General features: G+C 45.3%; 10 protein-coding genes across 10 annotated transcripts; 4 read left to right on the top strand and 6 right to left on the bottom strand. All coding sequences in view use genetic code 12, as the record gives it.

The window, feature by feature from the left end:
* Positions 1-670: 670 nt before the first annotated feature.
* On the top strand, positions 671-2,233 carry STP2 (Stp2p; the record flags this gene model as incomplete). The annotated part of the gene is made up of 1 exon (XM_025488280.1): positions 671-2,233. The coding sequence occupies one exon, from the start codon at positions 671-673 to the stop codon at positions 2,231-2,233; it is 1,563 nt and encodes a 520-aa protein (XP_025342942.1).
* A 178-nt stretch (positions 2,234-2,411) lies between these two features.
* RMP1 (Rmp1p) lies at positions 2,412-3,038 on the bottom strand (the record flags this gene model as incomplete). Its single annotated transcript, XM_025488279.1, has 1 exon — positions 2,412-3,038. The coding sequence occupies one exon, from the start codon at positions 3,036-3,038 to the stop codon at positions 2,412-2,414; it is 627 nt and encodes a 208-aa protein (XP_025342941.1).
* A 961-nt stretch (positions 3,039-3,999) lies between these two features.
* Positions 4,000-5,163, top strand: CXQ85_004665 (uncharacterized protein; the record flags this gene model as incomplete). Its single annotated transcript, XM_025488278.1, has 1 exon — positions 4,000-5,163. One exon carries the CDS (start codon positions 4,000-4,002, stop codon positions 5,161-5,163), a length of 1,164 nt encoding a protein of 387 aa, XP_025342940.1.
* Positions 5,164-5,591: 428 nt separating this feature from the next.
* On the top strand, positions 5,592-6,119 carry CXQ85_004664 (U2-type spliceosomal complex subunit; the record flags this gene model as incomplete). Its single annotated transcript, XM_025488277.1, has 1 exon — positions 5,592-6,119. The coding sequence occupies one exon, from the start codon at positions 5,592-5,594 to the stop codon at positions 6,117-6,119; it is 528 nt and encodes a 175-aa protein (XP_025342939.1).
* Positions 6,120-6,221: 102 nt separating this feature from the next.
* Positions 6,222-10,064, bottom strand: SPA2 (Spa2p; the record flags this gene model as incomplete). Its single annotated transcript, XM_025488276.1, has 1 exon — positions 6,222-10,064. One exon carries the CDS (start codon positions 10,062-10,064, stop codon positions 6,222-6,224), a length of 3,843 nt encoding a protein of 1,280 aa, XP_025342938.1.
* A 1,855-nt stretch (positions 10,065-11,919) lies between these two features.
* Positions 11,920-12,786, bottom strand: SLC1 (1-acylglycerol-3-phosphate O-acyltransferase; the record flags this gene model as incomplete). Its single annotated transcript, XM_025488275.1, has 1 exon — positions 11,920-12,786. One exon carries the CDS (start codon positions 12,784-12,786, stop codon positions 11,920-11,922), a length of 867 nt encoding a protein of 288 aa, XP_025342937.1.
* Positions 12,787-13,347: 561 nt separating this feature from the next.
* Positions 13,348-13,683, top strand: CXQ85_004661 (uncharacterized protein; the record flags this gene model as incomplete). Its single annotated transcript, XM_025488274.1, has 1 exon — positions 13,348-13,683. The coding sequence occupies one exon, from the start codon at positions 13,348-13,350 to the stop codon at positions 13,681-13,683; it is 336 nt and encodes a 111-aa protein (XP_025342936.1).
* Positions 13,684-13,777: 94 nt separating this feature from the next.
* Positions 13,778-15,652, bottom strand: MEA1 (Mea1p; the record flags this gene model as incomplete). The annotated part of the gene is made up of 1 exon (XM_025488273.1): positions 13,778-15,652. One exon carries the CDS (start codon positions 15,650-15,652, stop codon positions 13,778-13,780), a length of 1,875 nt encoding a protein of 624 aa, XP_025342935.1.
* Positions 15,653-15,954: 302 nt separating this feature from the next.
* On the bottom strand, positions 15,955-17,379 carry CXQ85_004659 (RNA-binding protein; the record flags this gene model as incomplete). The annotated part of the gene is made up of 2 exons (XM_025488272.1): positions 15,955-16,356; positions 17,131-17,379. The coding sequence occupies 2 exons, from the start codon at positions 17,377-17,379 to the stop codon at positions 15,955-15,957; spliced, it is 651 nt and encodes a 216-aa protein (XP_025342934.1).
* Positions 17,380-21,043: 3,664 nt separating this feature from the next.
* On the bottom strand, positions 21,044-22,333 carry STP1 (Stp1p; the record flags this gene model as incomplete). The annotated part of the gene is made up of 1 exon (XM_025488271.1): positions 21,044-22,333. One exon carries the CDS (start codon positions 22,331-22,333, stop codon positions 21,044-21,046), a length of 1,290 nt encoding a protein of 429 aa, XP_025342933.1.
* Positions 22,334-22,900: the final 567 nt, after the last annotated feature.

Genomic DNA, 22,900 nt, shown 5'->3' with positions numbered 1-22,900 from the left:
CCATTTGTACACCGGCTGCAACTCGTTTACCAATCCACCTACTCTCCAAAAAAGCTTGTTTCAATAGCTGTCTGTAGCCCCTGCACACGCCGTCCACCTCTGATTTCTCCACAACCACCAAACTCCAGCTTCCAGCTTCCAATTTACAGCTTCCAATTTACAGCATTTTTAGTAGAAGGGGTGGGGGTCCCCCACGCATGTAACATTCCCAGGCACATCAAACGCTTCAAACACTTTACCTGTCCAAGTATTGTAGTGCGTGAGGTGCTGTGGAAATGTCCGAGTTTTTTACTCCATTAGATTTTGTGCATGTCCTTTTGGGGGATACTTTTGTGGTTTGTGCACGACCACTACCATCTCTTTTTTTTCCCTCGCTTTCTCTTTTCCCGGTCACGGGTCGCTCTTGTTTCTCGCGAAAACCCAAGCCTATCTCACCTAAAAAAGAAGCAGAAAAACCACTCCACTTACTTATCCATCCACTTTTACCACCTGGCCTTCTTCCATATATCCCTTGGGCTTTCCTATAATCAGTGCTATACTACTCCTAATTTTTTAACCTTTTGCTTACGTGACGCATATTTTATTTTTGGCAAGGTCGGACTTCTCCCGCTTGCCCTGTTGTCCCACTTTCCTAAATTCTATTTTTTTTTGTATTCGACTTACTTAAAGAATGCTCCAGGATCTCCAAAAGCGTCTCCAGCATCTGGTAGACTTGGCCAACGATTTTGCGTTTCTTGCACCACTCGTCTGGCTTTTATCCATCTTGTCTGCCTTCTTGCTTCCGACCAAGATTCCTTCAGAATCCACACAATCCCATATCCAAGAGGCTTCCCAGATTCCCTCGCTTTTCCCTTCCATCAGTAACGTCTCCATAGAAAGCGAAGAAGAAGAGGAAGAATCAGATCCCGCTGTCCAGCCGGCCCGCCCGATCCCTTGCTCCACGGGTATCACCACTCGGCTTTTGCCGTTCAAGAACGCCAAGGGCGAGATCGAGTGGGCCTTCACCGAAGACCTTCCTCCGGGACTGGAGCTTGAAGCGTTTAGAATCCACCATGAACCTTCCAAGAACGCAAAGAAAGAAACTGACGATATCTTGTCGCCAGTTACCTCCAGCAGCTCCAACAACGAGTCTATTGTGTATGAGAAACTGAACTCCGTGGCTCAGGTAAACACCCCTTCGTCGACGGCTTCGGACGACGACAAGACGTCCGGTAAGGAAGATGAAGAGGCGGGTGCTGGCGAGTCCACTGACGGTCAAGTCCATCAATGTCCTCATTGTAACACCTCCTTCAAGATGCGTGGTTACTTGACCCGTCATATCAAGAAGCATGCTTCCGAAAAGGCTTACAAGTGTCCATTCCACAAGTCCTCCATCTACAAAGACGAAAACGACGTCGTTCACAAGTGTCATCCTACTGGTGGCTTCTCCAGAAGAGACACTTATAAGACCCATTTGAAGTCCCGTCATTTCAAGTACCCAGATAACACCCCCATCAAGGCTCGTAACTCTTCTGCCGGTAACTGCTCCATGTGTGGCGAGTGGTTCGAGAACGGTGAAGTTTGGTGTGAAATTCATATTGAAGGCGGTGAGTGCAAGTACCTTCCTCCAGGCTTTAAGGGTAAGTCCAGAATTAAGAACAGACTCAAGAAGGAGCTTGCTCGTATGATGAAGGAACAAAAGAAGACTAAGCAAAAGAAAGCTAAGGTCTCTGCCGTTCAGAACACCCAGTCTCCTGTCATGGGCACTCCTAATTCCATGACCACTCCTATGCCTCCTACGGGCAGCTCATGTGAGTATAATGACTCTCCATCGTCCACTTCAAGCGGTCATCACTCCGTTCACCTGCAGCCACAGGCTTTCAAGCATGAACTGCCAAACGTAGAAATGATTCCTGAGGCCCTGCTGCCTGCTGAGGATTACGATGACGGCTTTTGCCTCGATACCGAACAGTTAGGTATTCCTATCCCTACACCAGAAATGTTACTTCTGCAACAAGCTGCCATGGCTAACATGGTGCAAAATGTGGCTCCTGAGAACTTTACTCCTCAGGCGGCTTCCATGGCCCAACAGTCGATGCCTCCGCAATCGATGCCACAGCACATGTACGAGCAGCCAGCTCCACAGAAATTCTATCAGCAACAGATACCAGCTCACATCCGTACACAGATGCAGATGCAAATGCCAATGGGATTTCACAGCGACGATAACATGATTAGGGAAAAAGGATATTAACGGTTAGAGAAAAGAAAAAAGTTTACGGTCATTTGTATTTTTAGGAGTTTTGTTTTTTAATGTTTGGTTTTATTGATTGTTTCGCCTCTTCGTCATCTACTGTCAGTGGAACTAACAGTGTTTGGCGATGGATATAGATTTAATTGGAACATCGTATTTTAATATATACAGATTGGTTTTATAAGTACTTTTTCATCCAAAATATCGTCGATAGCCGACTTTGACTTCTTTTTCTTTTCTTTTTCTCCCCGTCGCCTTTACTCTTCCTCTTCTCTGTCTTCTTTTTTGGTTCCTTCTTTGGCTCCTCAAAGGACATAGCTACCATAGGCTCTGGTTTGATATCCACCAGCGGCGTCGATACCAGCTCGTACGCCACTTCCTCTCCAATATCATCATCCAATTCTGTCTTTTTCGTCTCGACTTCCACGTTTCTGTCTCCAACACCTTCAATCTCTAGCAACAATGACCTTAAAGCACTCACACTGGCCACCAAAACAAACCCCAAGTTGACAAACTGGCCCAACGCAATGACCGAGTTGAAGTGATAATACGCTCTGTTCATCACTCGAAGAACCAAATGGTTAGCTGTAGCGACCACCTGTTTCTGAAGCTGCTCTCTTCTCTTGATCTTCTTAGCCTCCTCGATCTCATATATCCCTCGTAGCACTTTCCTGACTCCACGATGGAGCATACTCAAATGGCGCCACCATACTGCCACTCTGTGTTGGTTATGGTTTCTGTGGTACACGAGGTGGAGAATTGCGTACTCTGTTTGGAGTTTTTCAAGCTTCTCTTTCGGTAGCATGGAACATGAAGTTGGTAGTAAGGCGCGATGAGATGAGATATAGATGAGGAGGTTGTGGTGGTAGTAGTGGTAAAGGAATGCCAAGGGAAGTGGATTTTGAAGAAATAAAGGTAGAGAAGAGAAGATACGTTGAGGTTGTGGAAAATTGAATTTTTAAGGTGTTTTCATGGTTCTTAAGGTTCATGGTATTGGCTGCAAAATGACAGATATTGTGATTAGTGAGGGTAGAAGAGGGAAGATAAGCAAAAGTTGTGATGCATAGAGAAAAAAAAAACTAAAAGTAGATAATAGTAAAATGTACTTACATTATAGAAATATCATTACATCGCTTGGAAGAGCAGGGTATCATATTAAGGTGCTTTGGTACTGTCTCATGCTTCTGGTATGCTCAATAGCTTTGAACAAGCAGATGGCACAATATATAGTTGGAGTAATAAAATACATAATACCAAAATAAAAGGGCCATGAATCATCCGCTCAGACGTTTCATAAGCTCTATTTTGAGCTTTTCATGACATGGAATAGTACAGACTCTTGGACAGCCTAGCAAGGAGCAGTAACCAATACACCATCACTTGATGTCAAACCACAAGTTTCTTTTAACTCAATACACTTAAAGTCTTTCGTTAAGGCCACATGCTTTCTTCATTGAACCTTCCAAGCTGCATTCACTGATCTACCTCTACGACGTCTCTGGTTGCTTACAATCTATGGCTGCGAAATGCCTTCCACTCATCTTCCAATACCCAATCAAAACCAGCCAATTCATAAAAATTGGACTAATTAGTATTTTTCGACACCACTTGTCACCACCTATCACCCTTCAACCTTCATCTCATAAACAGCAGCCTCCCAGTACCTTCTACGTCTTCCTCTCCTGGTACACCATCACCAGGCATCGCAGGCCCACTCATCGCGAAAATCAGACCCTCAGTGTAACCTCATCACAACCACACTCTTCATGGAACAAGTGATTGCAAGGGCACGTGCCCTTCTCCAGAGCTCTCAGGAGAACAAGGCCATGGAGCTTTTGGCGCCTGAAGTTGCTAAAAACCAGGACGACCCAAAGCTCTTGGAGGTGTTTGGTGAGTGTCTACTAGAGGTGAACGACGTGGAGTCTGCCTATAATGTTTTGGAGAAAGCTGTGTCTTTGGACACTGAAGGTGCTTTGGGTGTGGACAAGTTCTTGTACTTGGGCCAGATCATTGGTGGTAATGACGGAATTAACCATATCAATGTTGCATTGGCTAAGCTTCAAGAACAGCTCCAGAAGGTTGTGGACAACCTGGGCACTGACGACTCGGTGCTTGTGGATTTGGCCCAGTTGTACCCATCCACAGAGGACTTGGCTGGCCATTTGATCAAGAAGTTGAACCAGGGTATTTTTGCCGAAATCGAGATCTGGATGACTGACTTGTGTATGGAGCCAGAGGCTGAAGAACAGTGTGACAAGTTGATCTCGCATTCTTTGACTCTTGACGAGACTAATCCAGAGGCATTGTCGCTTTTGGCGTCGATTAGAATCTCCCAGCAAAAGAACGAAGAAGCCCAAGAGGCTTTGCTTAAATCGTGGCTGTTGTTCCAAGAGAAGAAGGTTGCATTGGAGGAGAACCAAAAGAAGGACGATGGCGAAGATGCTTCTTTGGAATACGTTGAATTGGTCCAGCCATTGTTGGGTCTTGCTAGGTTTGCAATTGAATTGGGCATGTACGAAGTTGCACCATCCATTGCCGCCAGTGTTGCTGAAATCAACGATAATGCGCTTGACGCTTTCTACTACGAAGCCTTGGCCCATCTTCTTCGTGCCAAGCAGGTCTACGGCGAGCTCAACCCTTCTTCTGTTCCCGAAGAAAGCGACTATAGAGAAATCGACTTGGACCAGGTCAAGAAGTCCGACGACGAAAACGTCCAGTCTGGTCTTCACGACGCTCGTTCTGCTCTTACTCAGGGCTACCGTGTGTTGAACAGTGCCTCTGCTGAGGCTATGGACCCTGACGTGGCTGGCCAGGTTTCTGAGCTTTTGACAGAGTTGGGCGGGCCCATCATGGCCGACTTGTTGCCTGAGCGTAAGAACGACGATGACGAAGAAGGCTGGGAGGATGAAATTCAAAGCGATGGCGAGTAACCTTACCAAGGAAGAAGATACGCCACAAGAGGTCTTCAGGTGGCTACATATGGGACCCAAGCAATGCACTTAAAACTACAGCATTCCTGGCCCCCTAGATCATTTACAGCCCATTCGTCCATGGCATCATGTCAATGCATCTTAATAACCACCCAGTGGTCTCAATCACCCATTGTGGCTCCCATCCATATCACCCCAGTATGGTTCCATCCCACAATGGCTGCGAAATACCACCATGGGTGCATCAGCGCCATAGACAAGATATAAAAGAACGATATACAAGCAAAAACTCCAAGTAGCAAATTAAAAACGTCTACATATTCATTCTCCTTCGTTTCTGCCCGGTAGAAAAATATCACATTACTCTTGCCCTTCCCCCTTCTTTTCTCCATATCTTCAGTGCGCATACTAATCTTCATCAACTACTAATGACTACTAACCACAGACCGACGCTAGAAAGCAAGCGAGGCCGTGGTAACCCTATCAAAGATACAATCCAGCATGCACGTGCTTTAGGAGGCCAGAAAGAATTAAAACTTAGACCTGATATTGAAGGTGCTAAGGTTTCTCCATCTCTAGGGAAGAGAGCTCTAGAGGAGACTGAAAGTTCCAGGAAACGAAGAAAAGATGAAGAGGACGAGGAGGAGAGTCAGGCTACTCTGAATACAGACGCTTCTAGTCTTGAAAGTGGGAGCCTTTCGGATGACGAAAGAGAAGACGGTGAAAATAAGGAATCTAGAGAAGTGATAGCAGAGCTTAAGAAAGCAAAGGACGAAGAGCAACGGGCTGGCCATGATAACCTACTAAAAACAAAGGGAGGACGCAGCTCATGGAGAAATACACCGTTTAGGGGAAAGAAAGAAACGAACGATTCCAATAACAAGCAACTGTCTTACACTACTGATACCTTACACTCGGAGACTCACCGCAAGTTTCTCTCCAAATACATACGATAGACTTACGACCAGTTTAATATTCATGATAGCATTTTTTCTAATTCTAATGTACAAGTAGCCCTAGGGCTGGGGGTGTGTGGGTGGGGGAATATGTGGGTGACTTTAAGTCAAATCATCGTCAGGCTGGTTGAGCCTGGCATCGAGCTGGGCGATGTCTTCCTTCAAACTGGCCTCCTCGACGGTCTTCACCAACTCCTTCGTGCACTTGGCAATGTCGAAGGAAATACCGGCAAGACGCTGCTTGAAGTTCTTGTCGGCGAACTCCTCGTCGTTCTTGTCAGCATGTGGTCTGCAGAGGTTGTTCATACGGTGGTTGCAGTCCTCCAAACTCGTAACAACCCAAGATCCGTGCTCCTTCAATTGGTGGTTACGGGTCTGGTTCATCGACGTCTTGGTAGCATCGGCCATTTGTCTGATGACTTCTGAGATGGCCTTGGAGTTCTCTCTCAACTCCCCTCTGGTAGCATCTGGCTTCTTAATAGCAGTCAACAAGTCTTGAATAGTGGAGATAACTTGAACAGTCTGGTGCTCCAAATAAAGCAACACCTGCGTCAAAGTGTTATCAGGATCATCGATATCGAACAAATCAAAGTTGAAGGTGGCAGCAGCCATCGACTTTCTGTACTCCTGTCTCTGTCTGGCCTCTTCTTCTTGGTCGTCATAATCACTTTCTTCCTCTTCGGACTCTTCCTCTTCTTCAGATTCGTCCTTCTTCTCAGCGTAGTTGACCTTCTTGACCTTGAAAGATGGAGATTTGTTCGAAAGAGCCTTCAAAGATGGCTTGGGCTTCAATCCCTGTTCCAGATTTAAATCAGTGTCAGCTTCCTTCGCAACTGGCTTGCTGTCCAAAGATGGTTCCCTAATTTCTGGCTTGCTGATCTCTTTATCATTCACGTTGGCAGACTTGTTGAGAGATTTATCACTGTCATCTTCGTTATGCTTCTTGATACCATCGGCAACCTTGTCAGCTCCAACATATGCGGCAGCACCAGCAGCTGCACCAATAGCTGCCTTAGAAACAGAGTCTTTCAAATCAGTTTCCTGGCCATTGGCTTCAGAGGCAACAGCAGACTTTGCAGCCTGAACAGGGGATTCCTGTTCGACAGCAGCCTTCTCATTCTCGATCTTAGGAGATTCACCAGCGAACTTGTTTCTTAAGGTCTGGAACAAACTTCTGCTTCTCGTTGGGGTATTATCGGTAGATTTTGGTCCAGCGGGACTCAGCTGGCTAGGGCTGCTAGTTTCAGCACCATCCTTTGAGAACAATTCCTTCGTGTTCTTAACAGACACCAGAGAAGGTGATTTCGTCTTCGAAATAAGCCTGTTCGATGGTGACTCTTCAGGACTCTCGAATTGTCTCACCTTATCCAAAATGTTGGTTCTGGAGGCAGAATGAGGAGTAGAAGGAGCCAAGTTCTCTTTGTTTTGCGAAGGGCTCTTGCTTTCTTCAGTCAGTTCTGGAGCCTTAGTCTTAGGCTCGGGTTCTGTTTTGGCATTGAAGTTCGACTCAGTCAAAGAGCGGTCCTTGTTCTCTTGGTCTTGCAGATCTGAAGTGGTTGCAGCAGTGGCAGCAGCAACAGCACCCATAGCAGAAGCACCCAAAGCGCCTGCAGCGACCTTGGAAGTCGTTTCATTTGTCTTCTCAGGTTCTGGAGCCTTTTCAGGGGATGCTGGCGTGCTCTCTGGCTTCTTCTTCGTTCCCGAGAGTCTTTCAAACATCGTCAATTTCTTGACTGGTTCTTCCTTCTTCGCTGGTTCCTCCTTCTTGGCTGGCTCTTCTCTGAGTGGCTTCTCCTGGGCAGCATCGTTCAATGGCATCGATCCTGGAAGTACCTTGGCCGGGCTAGGACTGTCGACAGGTGCATTCTCTTGACGTTGTAGAGCCTCGGTGGAAAGAGTACGCAGTCTTGGAGTGGAGTAGTCCTCCATTGGGCTCATACCACGAGAGTTGGATGATTGAAGGTCGCCCTCATCCTTGTCTGGAGGACTAAGGTTGGTCGACTTTCCAATTCTGAGGGGTCGTATGGCATCATTGCTATCTTGAGTTGGGGCTGGAATAGATTGGGACTGCTCTTCAACAGGGGCAGTACCGTCATTTAATTTACACGTGGATACAAGATCACACACAGTGAATGCAAGCTCGTCGACTGACTTTTCGACAACGACTCTTGGAAGCATCTTTTTGTTTGAGCCGTAGTACCTTGTAGCAGTTAACGAGTGACCAGCAGCCTCTCTGACATTGACTGCGAGGTGGTCGTTTTCATAAAGGGCACTCTTGTCACCGACAGAGGCAAGCTTGTTCGCTAGACAAGCGACATTCAGGATTTTGTCAAATAGGATATCTTGGTCGGCTTCGTCATCATAAAGACTGATGATAAAAGCTTCAATGGCTGCAAAGAATTGAGACGCGGTCTTAGACGGTATTAAGCCACTAGGCGACACAAGCTTTTGCAATGGAGGTGTGGAAGACAGTATGTTCTTCTTGATTATACCAGCTTGGGCATCCTGGTATCTCTGCTGCCATTTGGAAGCTTCAGATTTCAAAAGCAGCTCTCTTCTAGAAGCAGATGGCACATTCTGAGGACCATCCAAAGCAGCCATCTTTTCATGAAGCTTCTTCAATTCGTCATTCACGTCAACTCCAGAGCGAACAGAACTGATGCTCTTCGATGGAGACTGGTTAGGAGAGCCTCTAGATGCGAGTTCCAAGGCATGGTTCAAAGAGCCAGAGTGTGGGCGAGAACCCAGATGGCCTGGCAGCGATGTAAGCTGACCAGACAGCGAATCTTCTCTTGAAAGACTTGCGAGATCGCGAGACTGGTGTCTAGAATCCTTCCAATGCTTGTTTTTCAATGCCTGGTTCTCCAATCTCAATGCTGCACTTGAAGATTTCAAGCTCTCAAGCTCCTCTCGGAGGGATGAGAGCTCCTTTGGATCAGCCACATCGGCAGATCTTGAAAGGAACTGCTTGTTTTCGGCTTCGAGTGAATCCTTCTGCGAGAGGGTAGCCGCTAGGTTAGACTTGAGATCTTCATTAGTCTTCTCAAGTTCATTAGCACGTTCCTCAGCTGCTTGAAGAGCCTGTTTGAGGTCTTCAATTTCCTTATTAGAAGAACCACCATTAGGAATTAGACCTCTGGCGGTAGCACCTGCCATTGCACCAGCAGCACCAACACCAGCCAAAGCGCCGGTACCGGCACCGGTATTACTGGCTGAATTACTGGCTGAATGACCGCCGGTATTGACGCCTCTATTGACTGGCTTATCATCTTCCTCCTCCTCTTCATCACTAGACCACGTCAAGTTGGCTTTGGTGGGTATCACGGTAGTAGGCTGCACGGTAATGTTCTGCTTGGAAGTTTCTTCCTGTGAAAGCTGCAGCGTTTGTGGGTCAGCATTATAAGAGGTGGAGTTAGCCTCGGGGACATCTTCAACGGTAGAATGGGAGATTTCCGCATCGTCAATGCGGTTCAAGTCGACCTCGTCGTTGGCCGGTTGGGTCCTATACGTTTCAGGCAGCGCCTGGGAGTAGGCATGTGAAGGGGTCTTCTGGTGGGTACGAACGGGAGACTCGGGAGCAGCAGGGGCAGCAGGAACGTGTAAATTACGTCTGGAAATCTCGTAACTAATATCCAGCACCAAATCCTTAAACCTCGTCTGCGGCAACAGAGAGAGTTTCTGTCTAGCCTGGTTTCTCTTAGGATGAAATGTCAGTTTGGGAAGCAAGAAGTCTGGTTCGGCCTGACTCTCATCAATACGACGCTTCAACTCGTCATAAACGTCAGTACTCAATTCACGGAACTGGGCGCCCAGCAACTTGAGAAGCTTCTCCCTGGCCCTCATGGCACGCGACGAGTTGGACTTTGTCCTGGAGCCCAGATCATCCAGAATATCAAGAAACTGTTTGAGCACCTTATAATGGTGCAGCAAGTCTGGTTCCGACATGGCAGACAAAAAAGAAGGAGCTAAAGGTGACTTCTATTTATGTAACAATCGCCGAAGGTCAGAAAAAGGCGTAAAGTGTAGATGGGGTTTTTGGTTTTGGTTTTTTGGTTTACTGATTTGTGACGCGCTTCTTTTTCTGCGACACGACTAATTGCGAAAAAAAAAAAAAAAAAAAAAAAAGCGTCTTTGGCGTCGCAGCCTGGTCAGAAAAGGGCCCAAGTTTTGGAACAACCACAAGGGATTTTGGATTTTTGAAAAGTTTATCTTTTTTCCTTTCCTTTTTTTAGGCGGATTTTGCTCTCTATTTATACTAATCAGGGGGCGACGGGCAAAAGAGGGGGAACCCTTTTCACCTTCTCTTGACTGAGTACACCATGTATGCCCAGCCGCAGTGTAGAGGTAAGAAAACGGTCCAACGGTGGCTATGCAAAGTAGGCAGGTGAATAAAGAGAGGAAGGAGGGATTTAGGTGGATTTAGATGGAGGAAGAAAGAAGAGTTTTGGTGCTTTCTGGTGTTTCAGGTTTGTTGTTTTGGTTTTCTGTCAAGCTTTTGTGGAACTTTTCACTAGTGGTTTCGCATATGTGAGACCTCAGTGTTGATAACAAGGCAGCATTGTGGAACAAAAGGTGAAAAAGGAAATTTGGTAATTTTATGTCTCTTTTGGTAGGCAACTGCAATGAAAGGGTGTGTTGACGAGGAAATGGAAGTGCATTGTTATATGGGTGGCTTCGCTTCACCAGCCATGCTAATTTGCACCCAATTGGACTTCGTTATGGAAAACGGGGCTTTGGGCGATGAAGTGTGTTCTTTTTTTGGTGATGATAGGAGACGTGTTTTTAAAGGGTGCTGGGTAAAAGGGTTGTAATTGAGTGGCAGATGTGAAGTTGTAGTGTGTGCTTGGGAGTATAGATGGTGCAATACCAGTAGTTGTAGTTGTCGGGAAGGAAGGAAGGAATCGAGAAGTCTGAGTAGATCCTTGTGTAATTTCCTGTTGGTCGTTTCTTTTGGCTAAAATTATCCTTAAAGGCCGTACAGATTGGTCACTTTGTCATCCTTTTTGTGGTAGTACTGGTAATGGTGAAGATGTCTCAGATGAGGAGGTGAGCCACATTTCATTAGATTAAGGATAGATTCTGGTATAAAAAAAAAAAAAAACAGAAGCCTTCTGATACTAGAAAAGCATATTTTGGGTGGTCTAAAAGAGTTATACGACTCATTTGTGTAGAAAGTGGTCCCTGGGGCTAATGAGACATGAATACCCATACTCCAGTATCATCTACTTACTGTTCAAAGAAGATTTCCTTGTTTAATCAACAAAAAACCTTCAATTTCAGGCCAATAAACTATCTGGAAATTATTCCATTTTTCACAGTATAAAACGCAGGGAGTTCTGTGTTCTTGGTTCTTAGTGATCTTGGCGTGCTGAGCATATCTTCACCAACAACCAGCCAAGGAACAAGAAATTACCAGGCTTTTTTTATGAAAATTTCATTAAAAGTACCACATTTAATTTCTTCGAATTGGGAATTCTATTGCACCCCATGAGTTGTTTGCCCAAAACTAATAAACCACTTTGGTTGAGGACAACACGAAACACGAAAAGACTTCAATACAACATTCTGTTCACGTTATCAGAACCCTCTTTGATCAAAATTATAGTCTTTATTGACAATCCCGAACGCGGTCTTTAGTGGTCTGGTGGTTCACATAGTCATCAGAACAATGAGCCAAACCTAAATTTAATGCTAGATAAAGGCCATGGAAGCTTATTTGAACTACACTATAAGACATCTTCATCGTGGATTCTAATTATACATGTTCTAGATACGCAAGCGTAACTATGTTCCAGTTTCATTAGTCGGTGGAAATTAATGGAGTGGATTCTGAGACAATCTCAATGCTCTCGTCGGATGCAGCATCTGTGGATTCCTCGGTGGTGGGTGGAGGAGTGACGTTCTTGTGGTCAGAAGTGGTGGCGTAGCCCATCGATTCAATCGACTTGAGCATCTTGTTTCTGATCAGAAGAGCCAAGGCGTCAACATCCTCCTTGGTCTCCAACTTATCAGTAGGCTCGGGCTCCAAAACCTCAATTATGATTTCACCGCTCTTGAAGATCTTGTCCCTAGACTGGAACAACGTGCTGTAGTTTTGCACTGCAACAGGGATGACGGGGATCTTGGCCTGCTTTGCAAGGTGGAAAGCGCCCTTCTTGAATGGGAGCATCTCCAACTTCTTGGTGGCGGAACGGGTTCCTTCAGGGAACATAAAGAGACTTCTGTCGTTCTGTTTCAAGCTCAAAAGCGCCTGGTCCAACACTTTTCTAGCCTTCTCGCCCTTGGCTCTGTCCAAGAAGAAAGTTCTCGATGCAATCATGAACCAGCCCAAGAAGGGGAGGTACTTCAATGCCTTCTTGGCCGTGACGGTGTAGCCGGGCTGGAAAATCTTACCCAAGACCAAAATGTCCAAGGCCGACTGGTGGTTGGAAATCACCACAGCTGGCTTTTGATGCAACAAATGCTCATTCTTGAGGATAATTTTGATACCCAAGAGACGGCTGAACAGGAAGTAAAAGGCTCTAGCCACAGTGTACTGGGCATACTCAGCCTTGCCAATGATTCGAAGGAAGACGGAGGCAAACACACCGTAAAGAGCACACGAAGCAATAAGCGAGCCGAAAACGAACGATTTCACTAAGAACTTCAACTTCAGAAGGGACCCCATTGTAAAAGCAAGAACGAAGACGGTAAGGGCCGTAAGAATTAAATAGACGGGTGAAATCAACTTGACAGATGAAAAAATGGCTAAAAAATCGAATTTTTCAGGACAAAAAAAAGACAAGTCTGATAAATCGGGACCGGAAGTTAAAAGTAAATGTGGGTTGGAAGTTTTAGGTTGAGAATGTCACTTGGATTTTTTTTTTTTTTTTTTTCTCTCTGTCCTGCCGTGTGCCCTGCCCTTTTTGGGCTCGTAACAAAAAGTGCACTCGAATCTCCCAATATGGCCAGCAACCGCGGCGATAGCTGGCCGAGGCAGACTTTGTGAGACCCAACGAAGAATCCTTATATATGGAGGTGTAAAGGTTTTTGACCGTCGGAAGACCATCAACCAGGAGATTTGCCCCCCTGTGGAAATGTCGTGGTCAATTTCACCTGTTCATCTCTGCTCAGGTCCCCACATTTACCTGATCGCACCAGGCCACGATCTCATTATTATGGTGGAAGGATATTGTCTGGAGACGAGCCTTCGCCAGCTGCAGTACCCACTCTCAAACCACTTTTCTTCATGGAAACAAGGAAAGGATTGGCCACCAAATTGGTGCTTTACAGTGCTGGTGCTGTAGTTCTTGTGGTATATGGCAAGAAGCATATTGCTCGTCATAAGGAGGAAAGATATTTGAAGGAAAACGACTTCAGCTTGGAGACCGATGATGAGTTCGTCGACAGTACCACATTTAGAGGTTTTCCTACCAACAACCCAGGACTCAACTATGAAGGCCAGGGACGTGAATCCAAGTACATCGGCAATGGTCAGGCTTACTCTTCTCGTACTCCGGGCGACCGTTTGAGTGTATGGAATGTGTTCAAGCAGAAGAGCAGCGGCAAGGACGAGGAGAAGTAAGATCAAAGAACGATATGGAAAAATAGGTTACCCGTCTTGTAAATAGAATTGAATTCATCTGGGTACTATGGTGTTTGTAAGGAAAGAGGGTATATTAGGCTTCCACGAGCTCGTTAAAAGCCACTTCGTAGACGTAGTTGGACTTCATAAAGTTATTGAGGCACCAGCCACAGAAGAAGTTGTCCTGAAGCTCCTGGAGAATCATCACCACATTCAGTTTAATCTGGTCGTCTTCATTGAACAAGTTCATGAGCAAAAGCTCAATACCCTTGTTCTTGTCAAAGATAGTCATGTTCCCGCCATGTGCTCCTGAACTTTGTAGGCTTGTCGAGGAATTGGGTGGTATTAAATAGGTGACGAGAAGGAACGTCTCCAAAGATTTCCCGCTGATGAGGTACTTAAGAATATTAAACCAGATTTCTCTCTCGTTAATCTTCGATGGAGTGGTCATGGCATTCGTCACGTTGTATAGCTTTTGCATATGATGTTGTAAGTCAATCATAAGATTAAGTTCATTAGATAAATTAGGAAGTTGCAAGCTGTAGGTGAATTTGCCCGAGTACATTAGGTCCTGGAACCTGGAGGATATTAGTTGGTAGCAGGACATCTCCACGAGTTTACTGGTATCGCTGTGCCAATAGTAACCCACGCCATCCATGAGAAGAGAATAGTTCTTGTTTCCTGGGTCATTGAAATTTCTCAGGGAAACCAAGATACGTATAATCTCGTTGATGTGTCTTCTGAAAATAAGCTGCAAGGTCGTCAAATCATCATTATAGGTAAAGAGTGAAAATTGTAAGTTGGACAAGAAACGAGCGTCTTCGCTGATGATGGAGTTTTTCAGGATTTCAGGTTGCTTGAGTGATGCTGACACATGGAACTCGTTGGCATCAATATCGTATAGAAGGTCCCAAATGGCCTCATGAGCCTTGAAGAAGGGATTAATCGTACCAGCTAAGTACGAGTCACATTCGCTCAATAAATCAATCTTGGAAACATCGATCATTGGAAACACGTTATAGTTCTTAAGAAGGCCACTGAGAATGCCTCCACCAGACACAATTTTCAACGTCAACAAGATCAAATCGATAATATGGCCAGCCGAGTTATCGTAACTCAAGAAAATAATCCTTTTCCCCGTTAAAATTGCATTAATTAACACGATAATAGCCGGCGTAGAAAGTCCATAGATGGTCAATTCATTATTATGGTGCTGCGTCGCTAAACGAGCAGTCAACAAGTTGATTAAGTTCGGTTTCAAGTTAAGGTCTGTAGGGTTCATATAGTCGCCCACGGTGTCGGGAAGCTGCAATAGAGGCACCTTCACAGGAATCTTCATACCTGCAAACGTCACCACCGAGTTATATGACAAGTCTTTACGAATAAAGATATCCTCGTTCGGCGCCCTAATGCCTAGAAGCTTATTCCTAAACTTCTCGTCCCCGTACACCTTATCACTAATTGGCAAATCAAGCACCAGGCTGATAAGTAGTCTCTTTAGTAGCGGCTGTTCAGTGCTGTTGACATTGAAATTGTTCAAGTTGATTGCCGTATACAATTCGGCAAGAAGCTCCACATTATCACTCTCAAAGTAACTATCCAAGCAAATAAGAAGTAGTGGGCGGAAGTGTTTGAAGTATGGCAACCGTGTAATAATACAGAGAGCCTTAATCACCAGTCCTCGTCTAACCGACTCGTCACTCACGTTCTTCACCACCGTATACATAAAGTAGATATCGTCTTCACATTGGCCATCGTTCTTATACTGGAATTCACCCGTGATTTTGTTTTTGAAAAGTAGAAAGAGCGTGAAGTCCTCCTCTCGACGGTGTATCTGGTCTGGAAGCATAAGCTCAGGGAGAAACGCCAAATTGTCGTAACCGGGAAGATTCTCGGGGTGTTGGTGCACTATGGAAGGCCCCTTATCCACGTGGAACTCTGCAGTGACGATATAGTCAATATTGGGCATTCTGTGGTGGAGTTTTGGTGGGGTGGTGGTGGAAGTTTGAGAGTTGATAATTAGCGCGAATACATAATAAGACCAAGCGAGAGCGAGAAACTTATCACCAAAAGTGGAACCGCACCAACGGTTTGTTCGAGAATGCAGTGTGTGCAGTCATTTGCACCCAAACCCTTGATGGCATTCTGTTTCTCGGCTGCTCCCAGGTCCCTTGGTTGTTGTGTTTTCCAACTGGGGAACCTTTATCATCTTATATACTTTTACAAACGCCCTTGGAGAATGTGAGGGCTGGCACAGCTGCCGAAAATTTCTTAGTTGTTGAAGTAGTCAGACATCTCCTGGTCCAACTGCTCGGCAGTCTTCTTAGCTGGCTTGGCTGGCTTGGCCTTAGCTGGCTTAGCAGCCTTCTTCTGGAGCTGCTGTCTCTTCTGCTGTACCTTTTGCTTGAGGGCGTGTTGCTTCTTCTGCTGCTGAGCCTTCTCAACTGGCTGAGGCTGGTTAGCACTAATTCTAGATGCCAATGGCTTCTTGGTTGGGTCAACAATCAACTCCATCTTCAACTTGGACTTACCGCCGTCGATAGGAGCATTGTTGTACTTCTCCACAGCCAGCACAGCGTTCTTGTGAGACTTGAACACGATGGTAGCAACACCTCTAAATTGACCCTTTTCGTTGTAGTTCATCGAAACCTGCGACACACCTCCAACCTGCGACTGGAAGAATTCCTACGTTTGTTAGTTTTAAGCTGCGAAAAAAAAAAAAAAAAAAAAAAAATCAGGAATGTGAGATCCGTGGCCTGCTGTGAGACACTCTTACGTCCCTTTCCATGATTGAGTTGATGGGTCAACGCGAATGCAAGACGAAGCGATCCAACTGGGGATCATGTGCTTCTTGATGCAACAAGATGACTTGCAAGTGAGGTTGCAGTTGTCTTGTCTGTTTTGCGGTGGTTGGTGTAATGATATGGCGGCAATGGGGATGGTTTGTAAAAGTAGAGTCGCCAGTGAAGAAGTAGCGATCTAGAAATGAATAGCAGTCCAGCTGCTCTTCGAGCGTAAAGCTCGGTAATGTATTCAATGTGTCCCAATGTAGTATCCCAAAATTATCCCAAAATGTATCCCAGTATCAATAAGTCTCGTCCATGGTATTCGATGTCCCATCGAAATCATCCCAAAATGACAAACCTAGCCCTGCCAACAATAATGAGCCAGTACCATTCACCAATTCAACACCAGACAGTTTCGCTCGCCGTCAACCGTCATAGATCGGTTGCAGTCCATTAGCTTACACGTCCCAAAGACACGTCCAAGCAGCATCTGAACCGCAACTTCGTTGAGCCGTCCTTGAGTTTTTGCCGTTTCCACAGCATCACACACGAAACACGCTCACAGAGAAGATTCGCCACTCCCTTGCGCCAGGCAAGCTCGTAGCTACTTTTTCCTTCTCGTTTCCCAGATTTTTCTTCATCAGGAAAATATTAAACATACCTTGATAGCGTCTTGCTTCAAGTCACGGGGCAAGCCCTGTGCAACCACCTTGGTGGCATAAGTCAAGTCCAAAGACTGTTTTGGCTGAGGAACAGCGACCTTCTTGGCAACCTTCTGGAAGGAAACAGGCTGCTGCTTCTTTTGCACTTTACCAACGCCCTTACCAACGGCCTTCTTCTTGCCCTGGGGCTTCTTGGTTCTTCTAGTGGAAATAATGTCGTCCAAAGATTTGTCGAGAATAGTAGACATGATGTGTGTAGTTAAAAAAAAGTTGTAGCAGATGGAGTATACGAGGGTTGGTTGATTTTTTCTGGAAATGGGCGCCAGCGGCGGCGGCGTGTGCTGGTGATGGGCCGCGCACGACCATCACTTGGTTGGAATCTGTGATACAATAAAGGGGCCTACAAAGATATGGGGAGTTTATGGGAATGTCGATTTTATAGAAGGTTTGAAGTCTAGATTAGGCTACGTGCTTACTTTGTATTTTTTTTTTTTTTTTTTTGGTGTATTATTGGTTGTTATGTTGTCAATCTAGATGTCTGTGGTTCATGGCTTGTAGTGAGACACTTCCAGAGAGAAGGACATCTGCATTTTATTAAGAGCATTCTGGGAATGTCATTTATATGCAATTTGCTTCTTAGTCAGTTCAGGTAGGTATTATAAGTGTTTGAAGCTTTTTTCTAGTTTAAAGTTGTTGGCTAGAATGGCTGCAAAATACTTGGTATTGTTTCCTCAGACAAGAAAAGCTTTTCCTAATACTTCTAATCTTTTGAAGAATAGTCTCCATATTGTTAATTTGGATGTCAAGATATAGAATAAGCTATTTTCAAAGAATAATGTTGGGTGGCATCACTGTCTGCTTCGTACCAGTACTACCAGTATTGTTAGACGACCGTTAAAACGAACGCTGTTGGGTTATTCGACCGTCATTTGAGCCTTACATATTTTTTGAAAACTTTTAAAATCCTCTGAACATTTTCTATAAGTCTTCAAGGTAAGTAATGGTGAACCTTATATCAGCTTATTACAGTAGTGGCTGCGAAATATCTACTTCCTTTGAAGTACTACCATACCGACAAACCAAGACAACCCAAGACAAAAATTCAAGAAAACGACACATACCCTTTTTAATAGTACCAACAATTCCCAAACAACTTTTTTTTAAAACTTCTTACTTGCCACTCCTTCTTCCTACTCTCTCTCTCCTGCTTCCTCCCCTAGTAATGGGCGCGCCAGATTATCTCTAACAACTACATCATGAGTGAATCCAAAGAACAAAAGGTGGAAGAGGTGCTTCGACTTAAGGAGGAAATCACCCGTCTTCTTCAGAACGTGCGTGACTCACAAGCGCTTTGTGAAAAGTATACCCACGAAAACGACTACCTTCAGGATTACATTGGTTCTGTTATGAAGAGCACCGATATGAAGTGAGTGGAGTGGATGGTTGAATTGGTGGGAAAGAAGCAGAAGCAATGGGCTTCTGTTACTTTGAGAAAGACGTGATGGCCCGTTTATGGGACTGTGGGTGAAGACGGTCGCTGCAACTAGGTGTTTTGACGGTCTACGTGAACACACAGCGTTAACCGTGTTCTTGAAGACATTAAATCTAAAGGACTGACCGTTGGAGCGAGTTCCTATCGTGGTGGTGGTTCTTGAATGTCTGAGATATAAAGAGATCTGGATCTTTAATCGTGATCGGCGTCTACTCAAGACCTTGATAGGTTCTATAGCTACAAGGATGCTTTGTCATTGTTAAAGCTGAGAGATCAAAGCCTTGGATTTCTTTTCCTTCCTTGGGATATTCCCTACAGGTTCGACCGTTGAAGTCGACGCTAGGTAAGGTGGAAATTGGTTTATCTTGGTGGCCTCTCCCAACCGAAGTATCTCTCATCTGGGTTGAAACTGGAAATAGAAATAAAATAGAAATAGAAATAGTAAAAAACTATTCTCCAGTCTTCTTCAGAGTACCACGAACAATTCGTATGCTTTCAATCGTAGTTCAAACTCAACGAACATTATGAATTGGGAAGTGTAGCATCAGTAGCGAACCATGGAGCCAGATTTTCGACTAGAAGATTCACTGGTTTACCGGCTTTCGATTGCCGATGGTATGAAAGGGCGGTGAAGATACTTTTTTCGTCCTAAGCGATCCAATGTCCATTTCAATGGCACCTTCTTCGTATAATATACCCTTGGAAGGTTCACCGTCGCCGTCTCCCAACGACCTTCAAAAATCCTAAAATTCACCGGTTCACCAGCGAAGTCCCCTCAACCAAATTTACCTAATCGGACGAAAGATTACCATTGTATTTGGCCAAGTCTCATAAACCCAAGAAGCAATTGCTTAAGCAGCCCAGTTCCTTAAAATTTTTCAAAACCAAGCAGCAAAGACGCAAAATCTTCTCCTCTGGACCGTATCCTATCATTGCAAAATTGCTTCTTCTGGGGTGGCTGAAACCACCAGGATTGGCTTCAAACCATTGTCCTATCATCGGAGCCGAGAAACCAGTAACAGCCAAACGATAACGACAAGCTTCATCCTACAAAAGACCAAAAATCAACTACAAAATTTTTCACTTTTAGAAGGCCCTGCCTCGTCTCTTCCCCGTCCATCCCAACAATTATCGGTAAGCCATATCCGTCAGTAATTCACCACGTTGCTACTCCTTCGCAAGCCCAGGGCATTCCAAACTGTGGCTGCCGAGGCTGTTCCTCGGGCTGCTCGTCGGTGTTCAAGCACGGGAGCTTAATCTGCGACGATTTAATGAGAACAAGGCATGCTGGTCATGCTGAAGGGTTCAATGTTTGCATAACCGCTGGACGGCTGTAGGCTCGTTTCCTCCAGGGTGGAAAACTGGTTGGTGTTGCTGGCCCATCGCCAAGAGATTGAATTGAAAAATAGAGTTTCCATGTCTGGAAGTTTCCATGATCAACAGGTGAAAAAAATATTTATGGTTGCTTTAGACGGTTACTGATAACGCAATTGCAATAAAAGTATACTATGATGACGCAAGAATAAACTTTACTAGGTTGCCCTTATCAAGGGGAACCACAACGGCCCAATAGTAATTTCCTGGGTCCAACGTTCGATCACATCAACGTCCTCCACACCCCACCACCGTTTGGTAACGATTATGTGTGACGTATTTCATTGGTCCGGCAGAACCACAAATCCCACAAAACCACCTATAAGCCTGTTCACGCCTCACTTCAGACGCCAGTCCACGCCTCCAAGGCGTCCAAGACGGCTAGTCCGGACCGATGATTCGATTGCACAGTGCCGCTGTGCATGTGTTTTTGTGTGTTGCTCCAGCTGTCAATACTATTCGTCGAAAGTTACGCAAAACATGTAAAAATATGGGCAGATGAATGAAAATTGAGTCGTAAAATGAATCACAACGGTAAAAGTTGCAGGTGATGATTCAGGAAGAGAAAGAAGGTTTAAAAAGTGCAATAGAGCCCAGGAGACTCTTTTTTTCAAATCAATGTTCCATCTTATCCGCTACACATTTGGCGGGCCATTTGGTGGTGGCTTAAACACCATTAATCTGCGATTTCTCTGACTTTATCTATTTTGCAGACCTGAGTAGGAAGCCCTGTTGTGCAGCGGGTTCCCTGACAGGTACATTGCGCTTTTCGTTGCCCAAAGCATGGAGAGTTATCTTGAGGGTGGAGGAGCGATGGTGATAGTAACGATGAAGTTGGAAGACCGGGTCTACGACTCGCGTGATGGTGACGTTAATATATTATTGACAAGTAAAAAACTATTGAAATAAAAAATTAATAACAATGCGTGTGCCCCCAGCATGGCAACCATGGATGTCAGAGACTGACCGGGCACGGCAGAAGAAGTGAAAATATGTATAAAAAAAAAGGTTGGAGTAGAGACAGGGCTCTGGAAACTAGAGCCTGTCTAGTCGTAGCACTCTGCCTTGACTTCGGCGTGTGAGTGTCTGTGGTTGTGGTTATGGTTGTGGTTGTTGGTGTTCTTGCAGCCGTTGCCCTTGACGCTTCTGCCGTGCTCTTGCAAGCCTTTGCATTGGTCACACTCAATGTGGTACTTCAACCATCTGGCGTTGCTCTCGAAATACTCAAAGCATCCCGCACAACGACCGCCTGTGCTGTTTCTGGCACTTGATTTTGTGCCAGGAGGGTAGATGAAGTGCAAGGCCTTCAAGTGGGTCTTGTAGGTGTCTCTACGGGAGAAACCGCCAGTAGGGTGACACTTGGTAGCCAGCTTGATGACGTTGCCAAAGTTGTCCACGGTAGAGATGTCGTGGAAGGGACACATGAAGGCCATAGCGTTGGTGTGCTTTCTGGCGTGTCTAGTTAAGTAGGACTTGACTTTGAAAGAAGCGTTACAGTCTGGGCAGACGTGTCTGGCCTCGCTGTTCTTACGGTTGTCTTCGTGTTCAACATGGTGAGGTTCATGCTCAACCTTGACTTTCTTAAAAGCCTCGTCGTCAAAGAAGTCTGGAGATTCAGAAACCTTTCTCTTCTTGGCAACAGCAGGAGCAGGTGGAGCCAAAGGAGGCAGTTCAACATAACCAGACGCAAAGTTTGTTGTTTGCATAGGACCATTCTTAAAGAAAAGCTCATCCATGAAAGAAACCAGAGATTCACTAGTAGAGCCAGTCATTGGGGAATCAGTAGATCTTGGAGAACGCTTAAAGTCAAAGAAAGCCTGGGGCTGGTTGACGCCAATCATGTTAAGCGCAAAATGGGACTTGGGAGCGTCATACTGGCGAGAATCAAAGTCCAGTTCAGGGTAGCTCAGGATGGAGGTCTGGTAGGACGAGGAAAGCGATGGAGTGGACGCAAAGTCGTTGACGGTAGGGAAATCAAAGCCCCAAGGAAGCGGTTCGTCCAAGTCTACAGGACCGGGGCCCGGGACCGGGCCCGGAACTTGGCCAGGAAACCCAAATTCAGGTTGTTTGGCAGGAGCAAGGTAGTTATCAAATAGTTCGATCTGGTCGTTACCCAAAGAGAGTTCAAGATCGTCAGCAGCACACGAGTGAGCAGCGACCTTTTTGGTATTACCAATGGAGTAGATCTGGGAAGCCAGAAGCGCAGGGAAAAGCCCCGCCAGGGCGGTAGCACCCAGGCGAAACACGTATTTCTGGAAAAAAGCAGCGAGTGAAAAGGACTGGTTCTGGCGGCGGAGCCCAAGAAGGGGAGCAGGCCCAAGGAGATTCAACGTCATGGCGAGGACGGAGAATAGGCGCTTAAGGCACGTAAAGGAAGAAGGAGAATTTCAACAAGGCAAAAGGAGGGGGCAGTTTGAACAGATTGAACACTTTGGAGGTTGAAGGTTGGACGTTTGTTAGTTTGTGGTTGGTTTTTTGGAGGTTGGCCAAAGTTGGATATAAGTAGGAGGGAGGGAAAAAAAAAAAAGGCAGCAGAAGAAGCAGGATAAATAAAATAATTAGCGGATGCAAAAGAGGTAAAAGCGAAAAAAAAAAAAAAAAAAAAAAGACCGGCAGGGGAAAAGAAAATAATAAAAAAAAAAGTGAGGAAAAAAAAAAAAAAAAAAGTCAGGCCAATAAGTGATTTCGCAGATAAATAGAAAAAAAAAATTAATAGATGAATGAATAATGAATGGATTTTTTACCCTCCCTGATAGCGGGGCCAAAAAGACAATCAAAGACGAAGACGAAAGTGAAAAGTCACCAACCAAGACATAAATGGACTTATCAAAAACCAGCCCCCATTAAACCAATTAACTTATCTTCTCTCCCTCCCTTCCTCCCTTCCTTCTTTTCTTTTTCCC

This window comes from Candidozyma haemuli (genome assembly GCF_002926055.2).
Source record: "Candidozyma haemuli strain B11899 chromosome Unknown H_2014730914, whole genome shotgun sequence".
NCBI lineage: Eukaryota > Fungi > Ascomycota > Pichiomycetes > Serinales > Metschnikowiaceae > Candidozyma > Candidozyma haemuli.
This window is presented reverse-complemented; position numbering and strand designations above follow the sequence as displayed.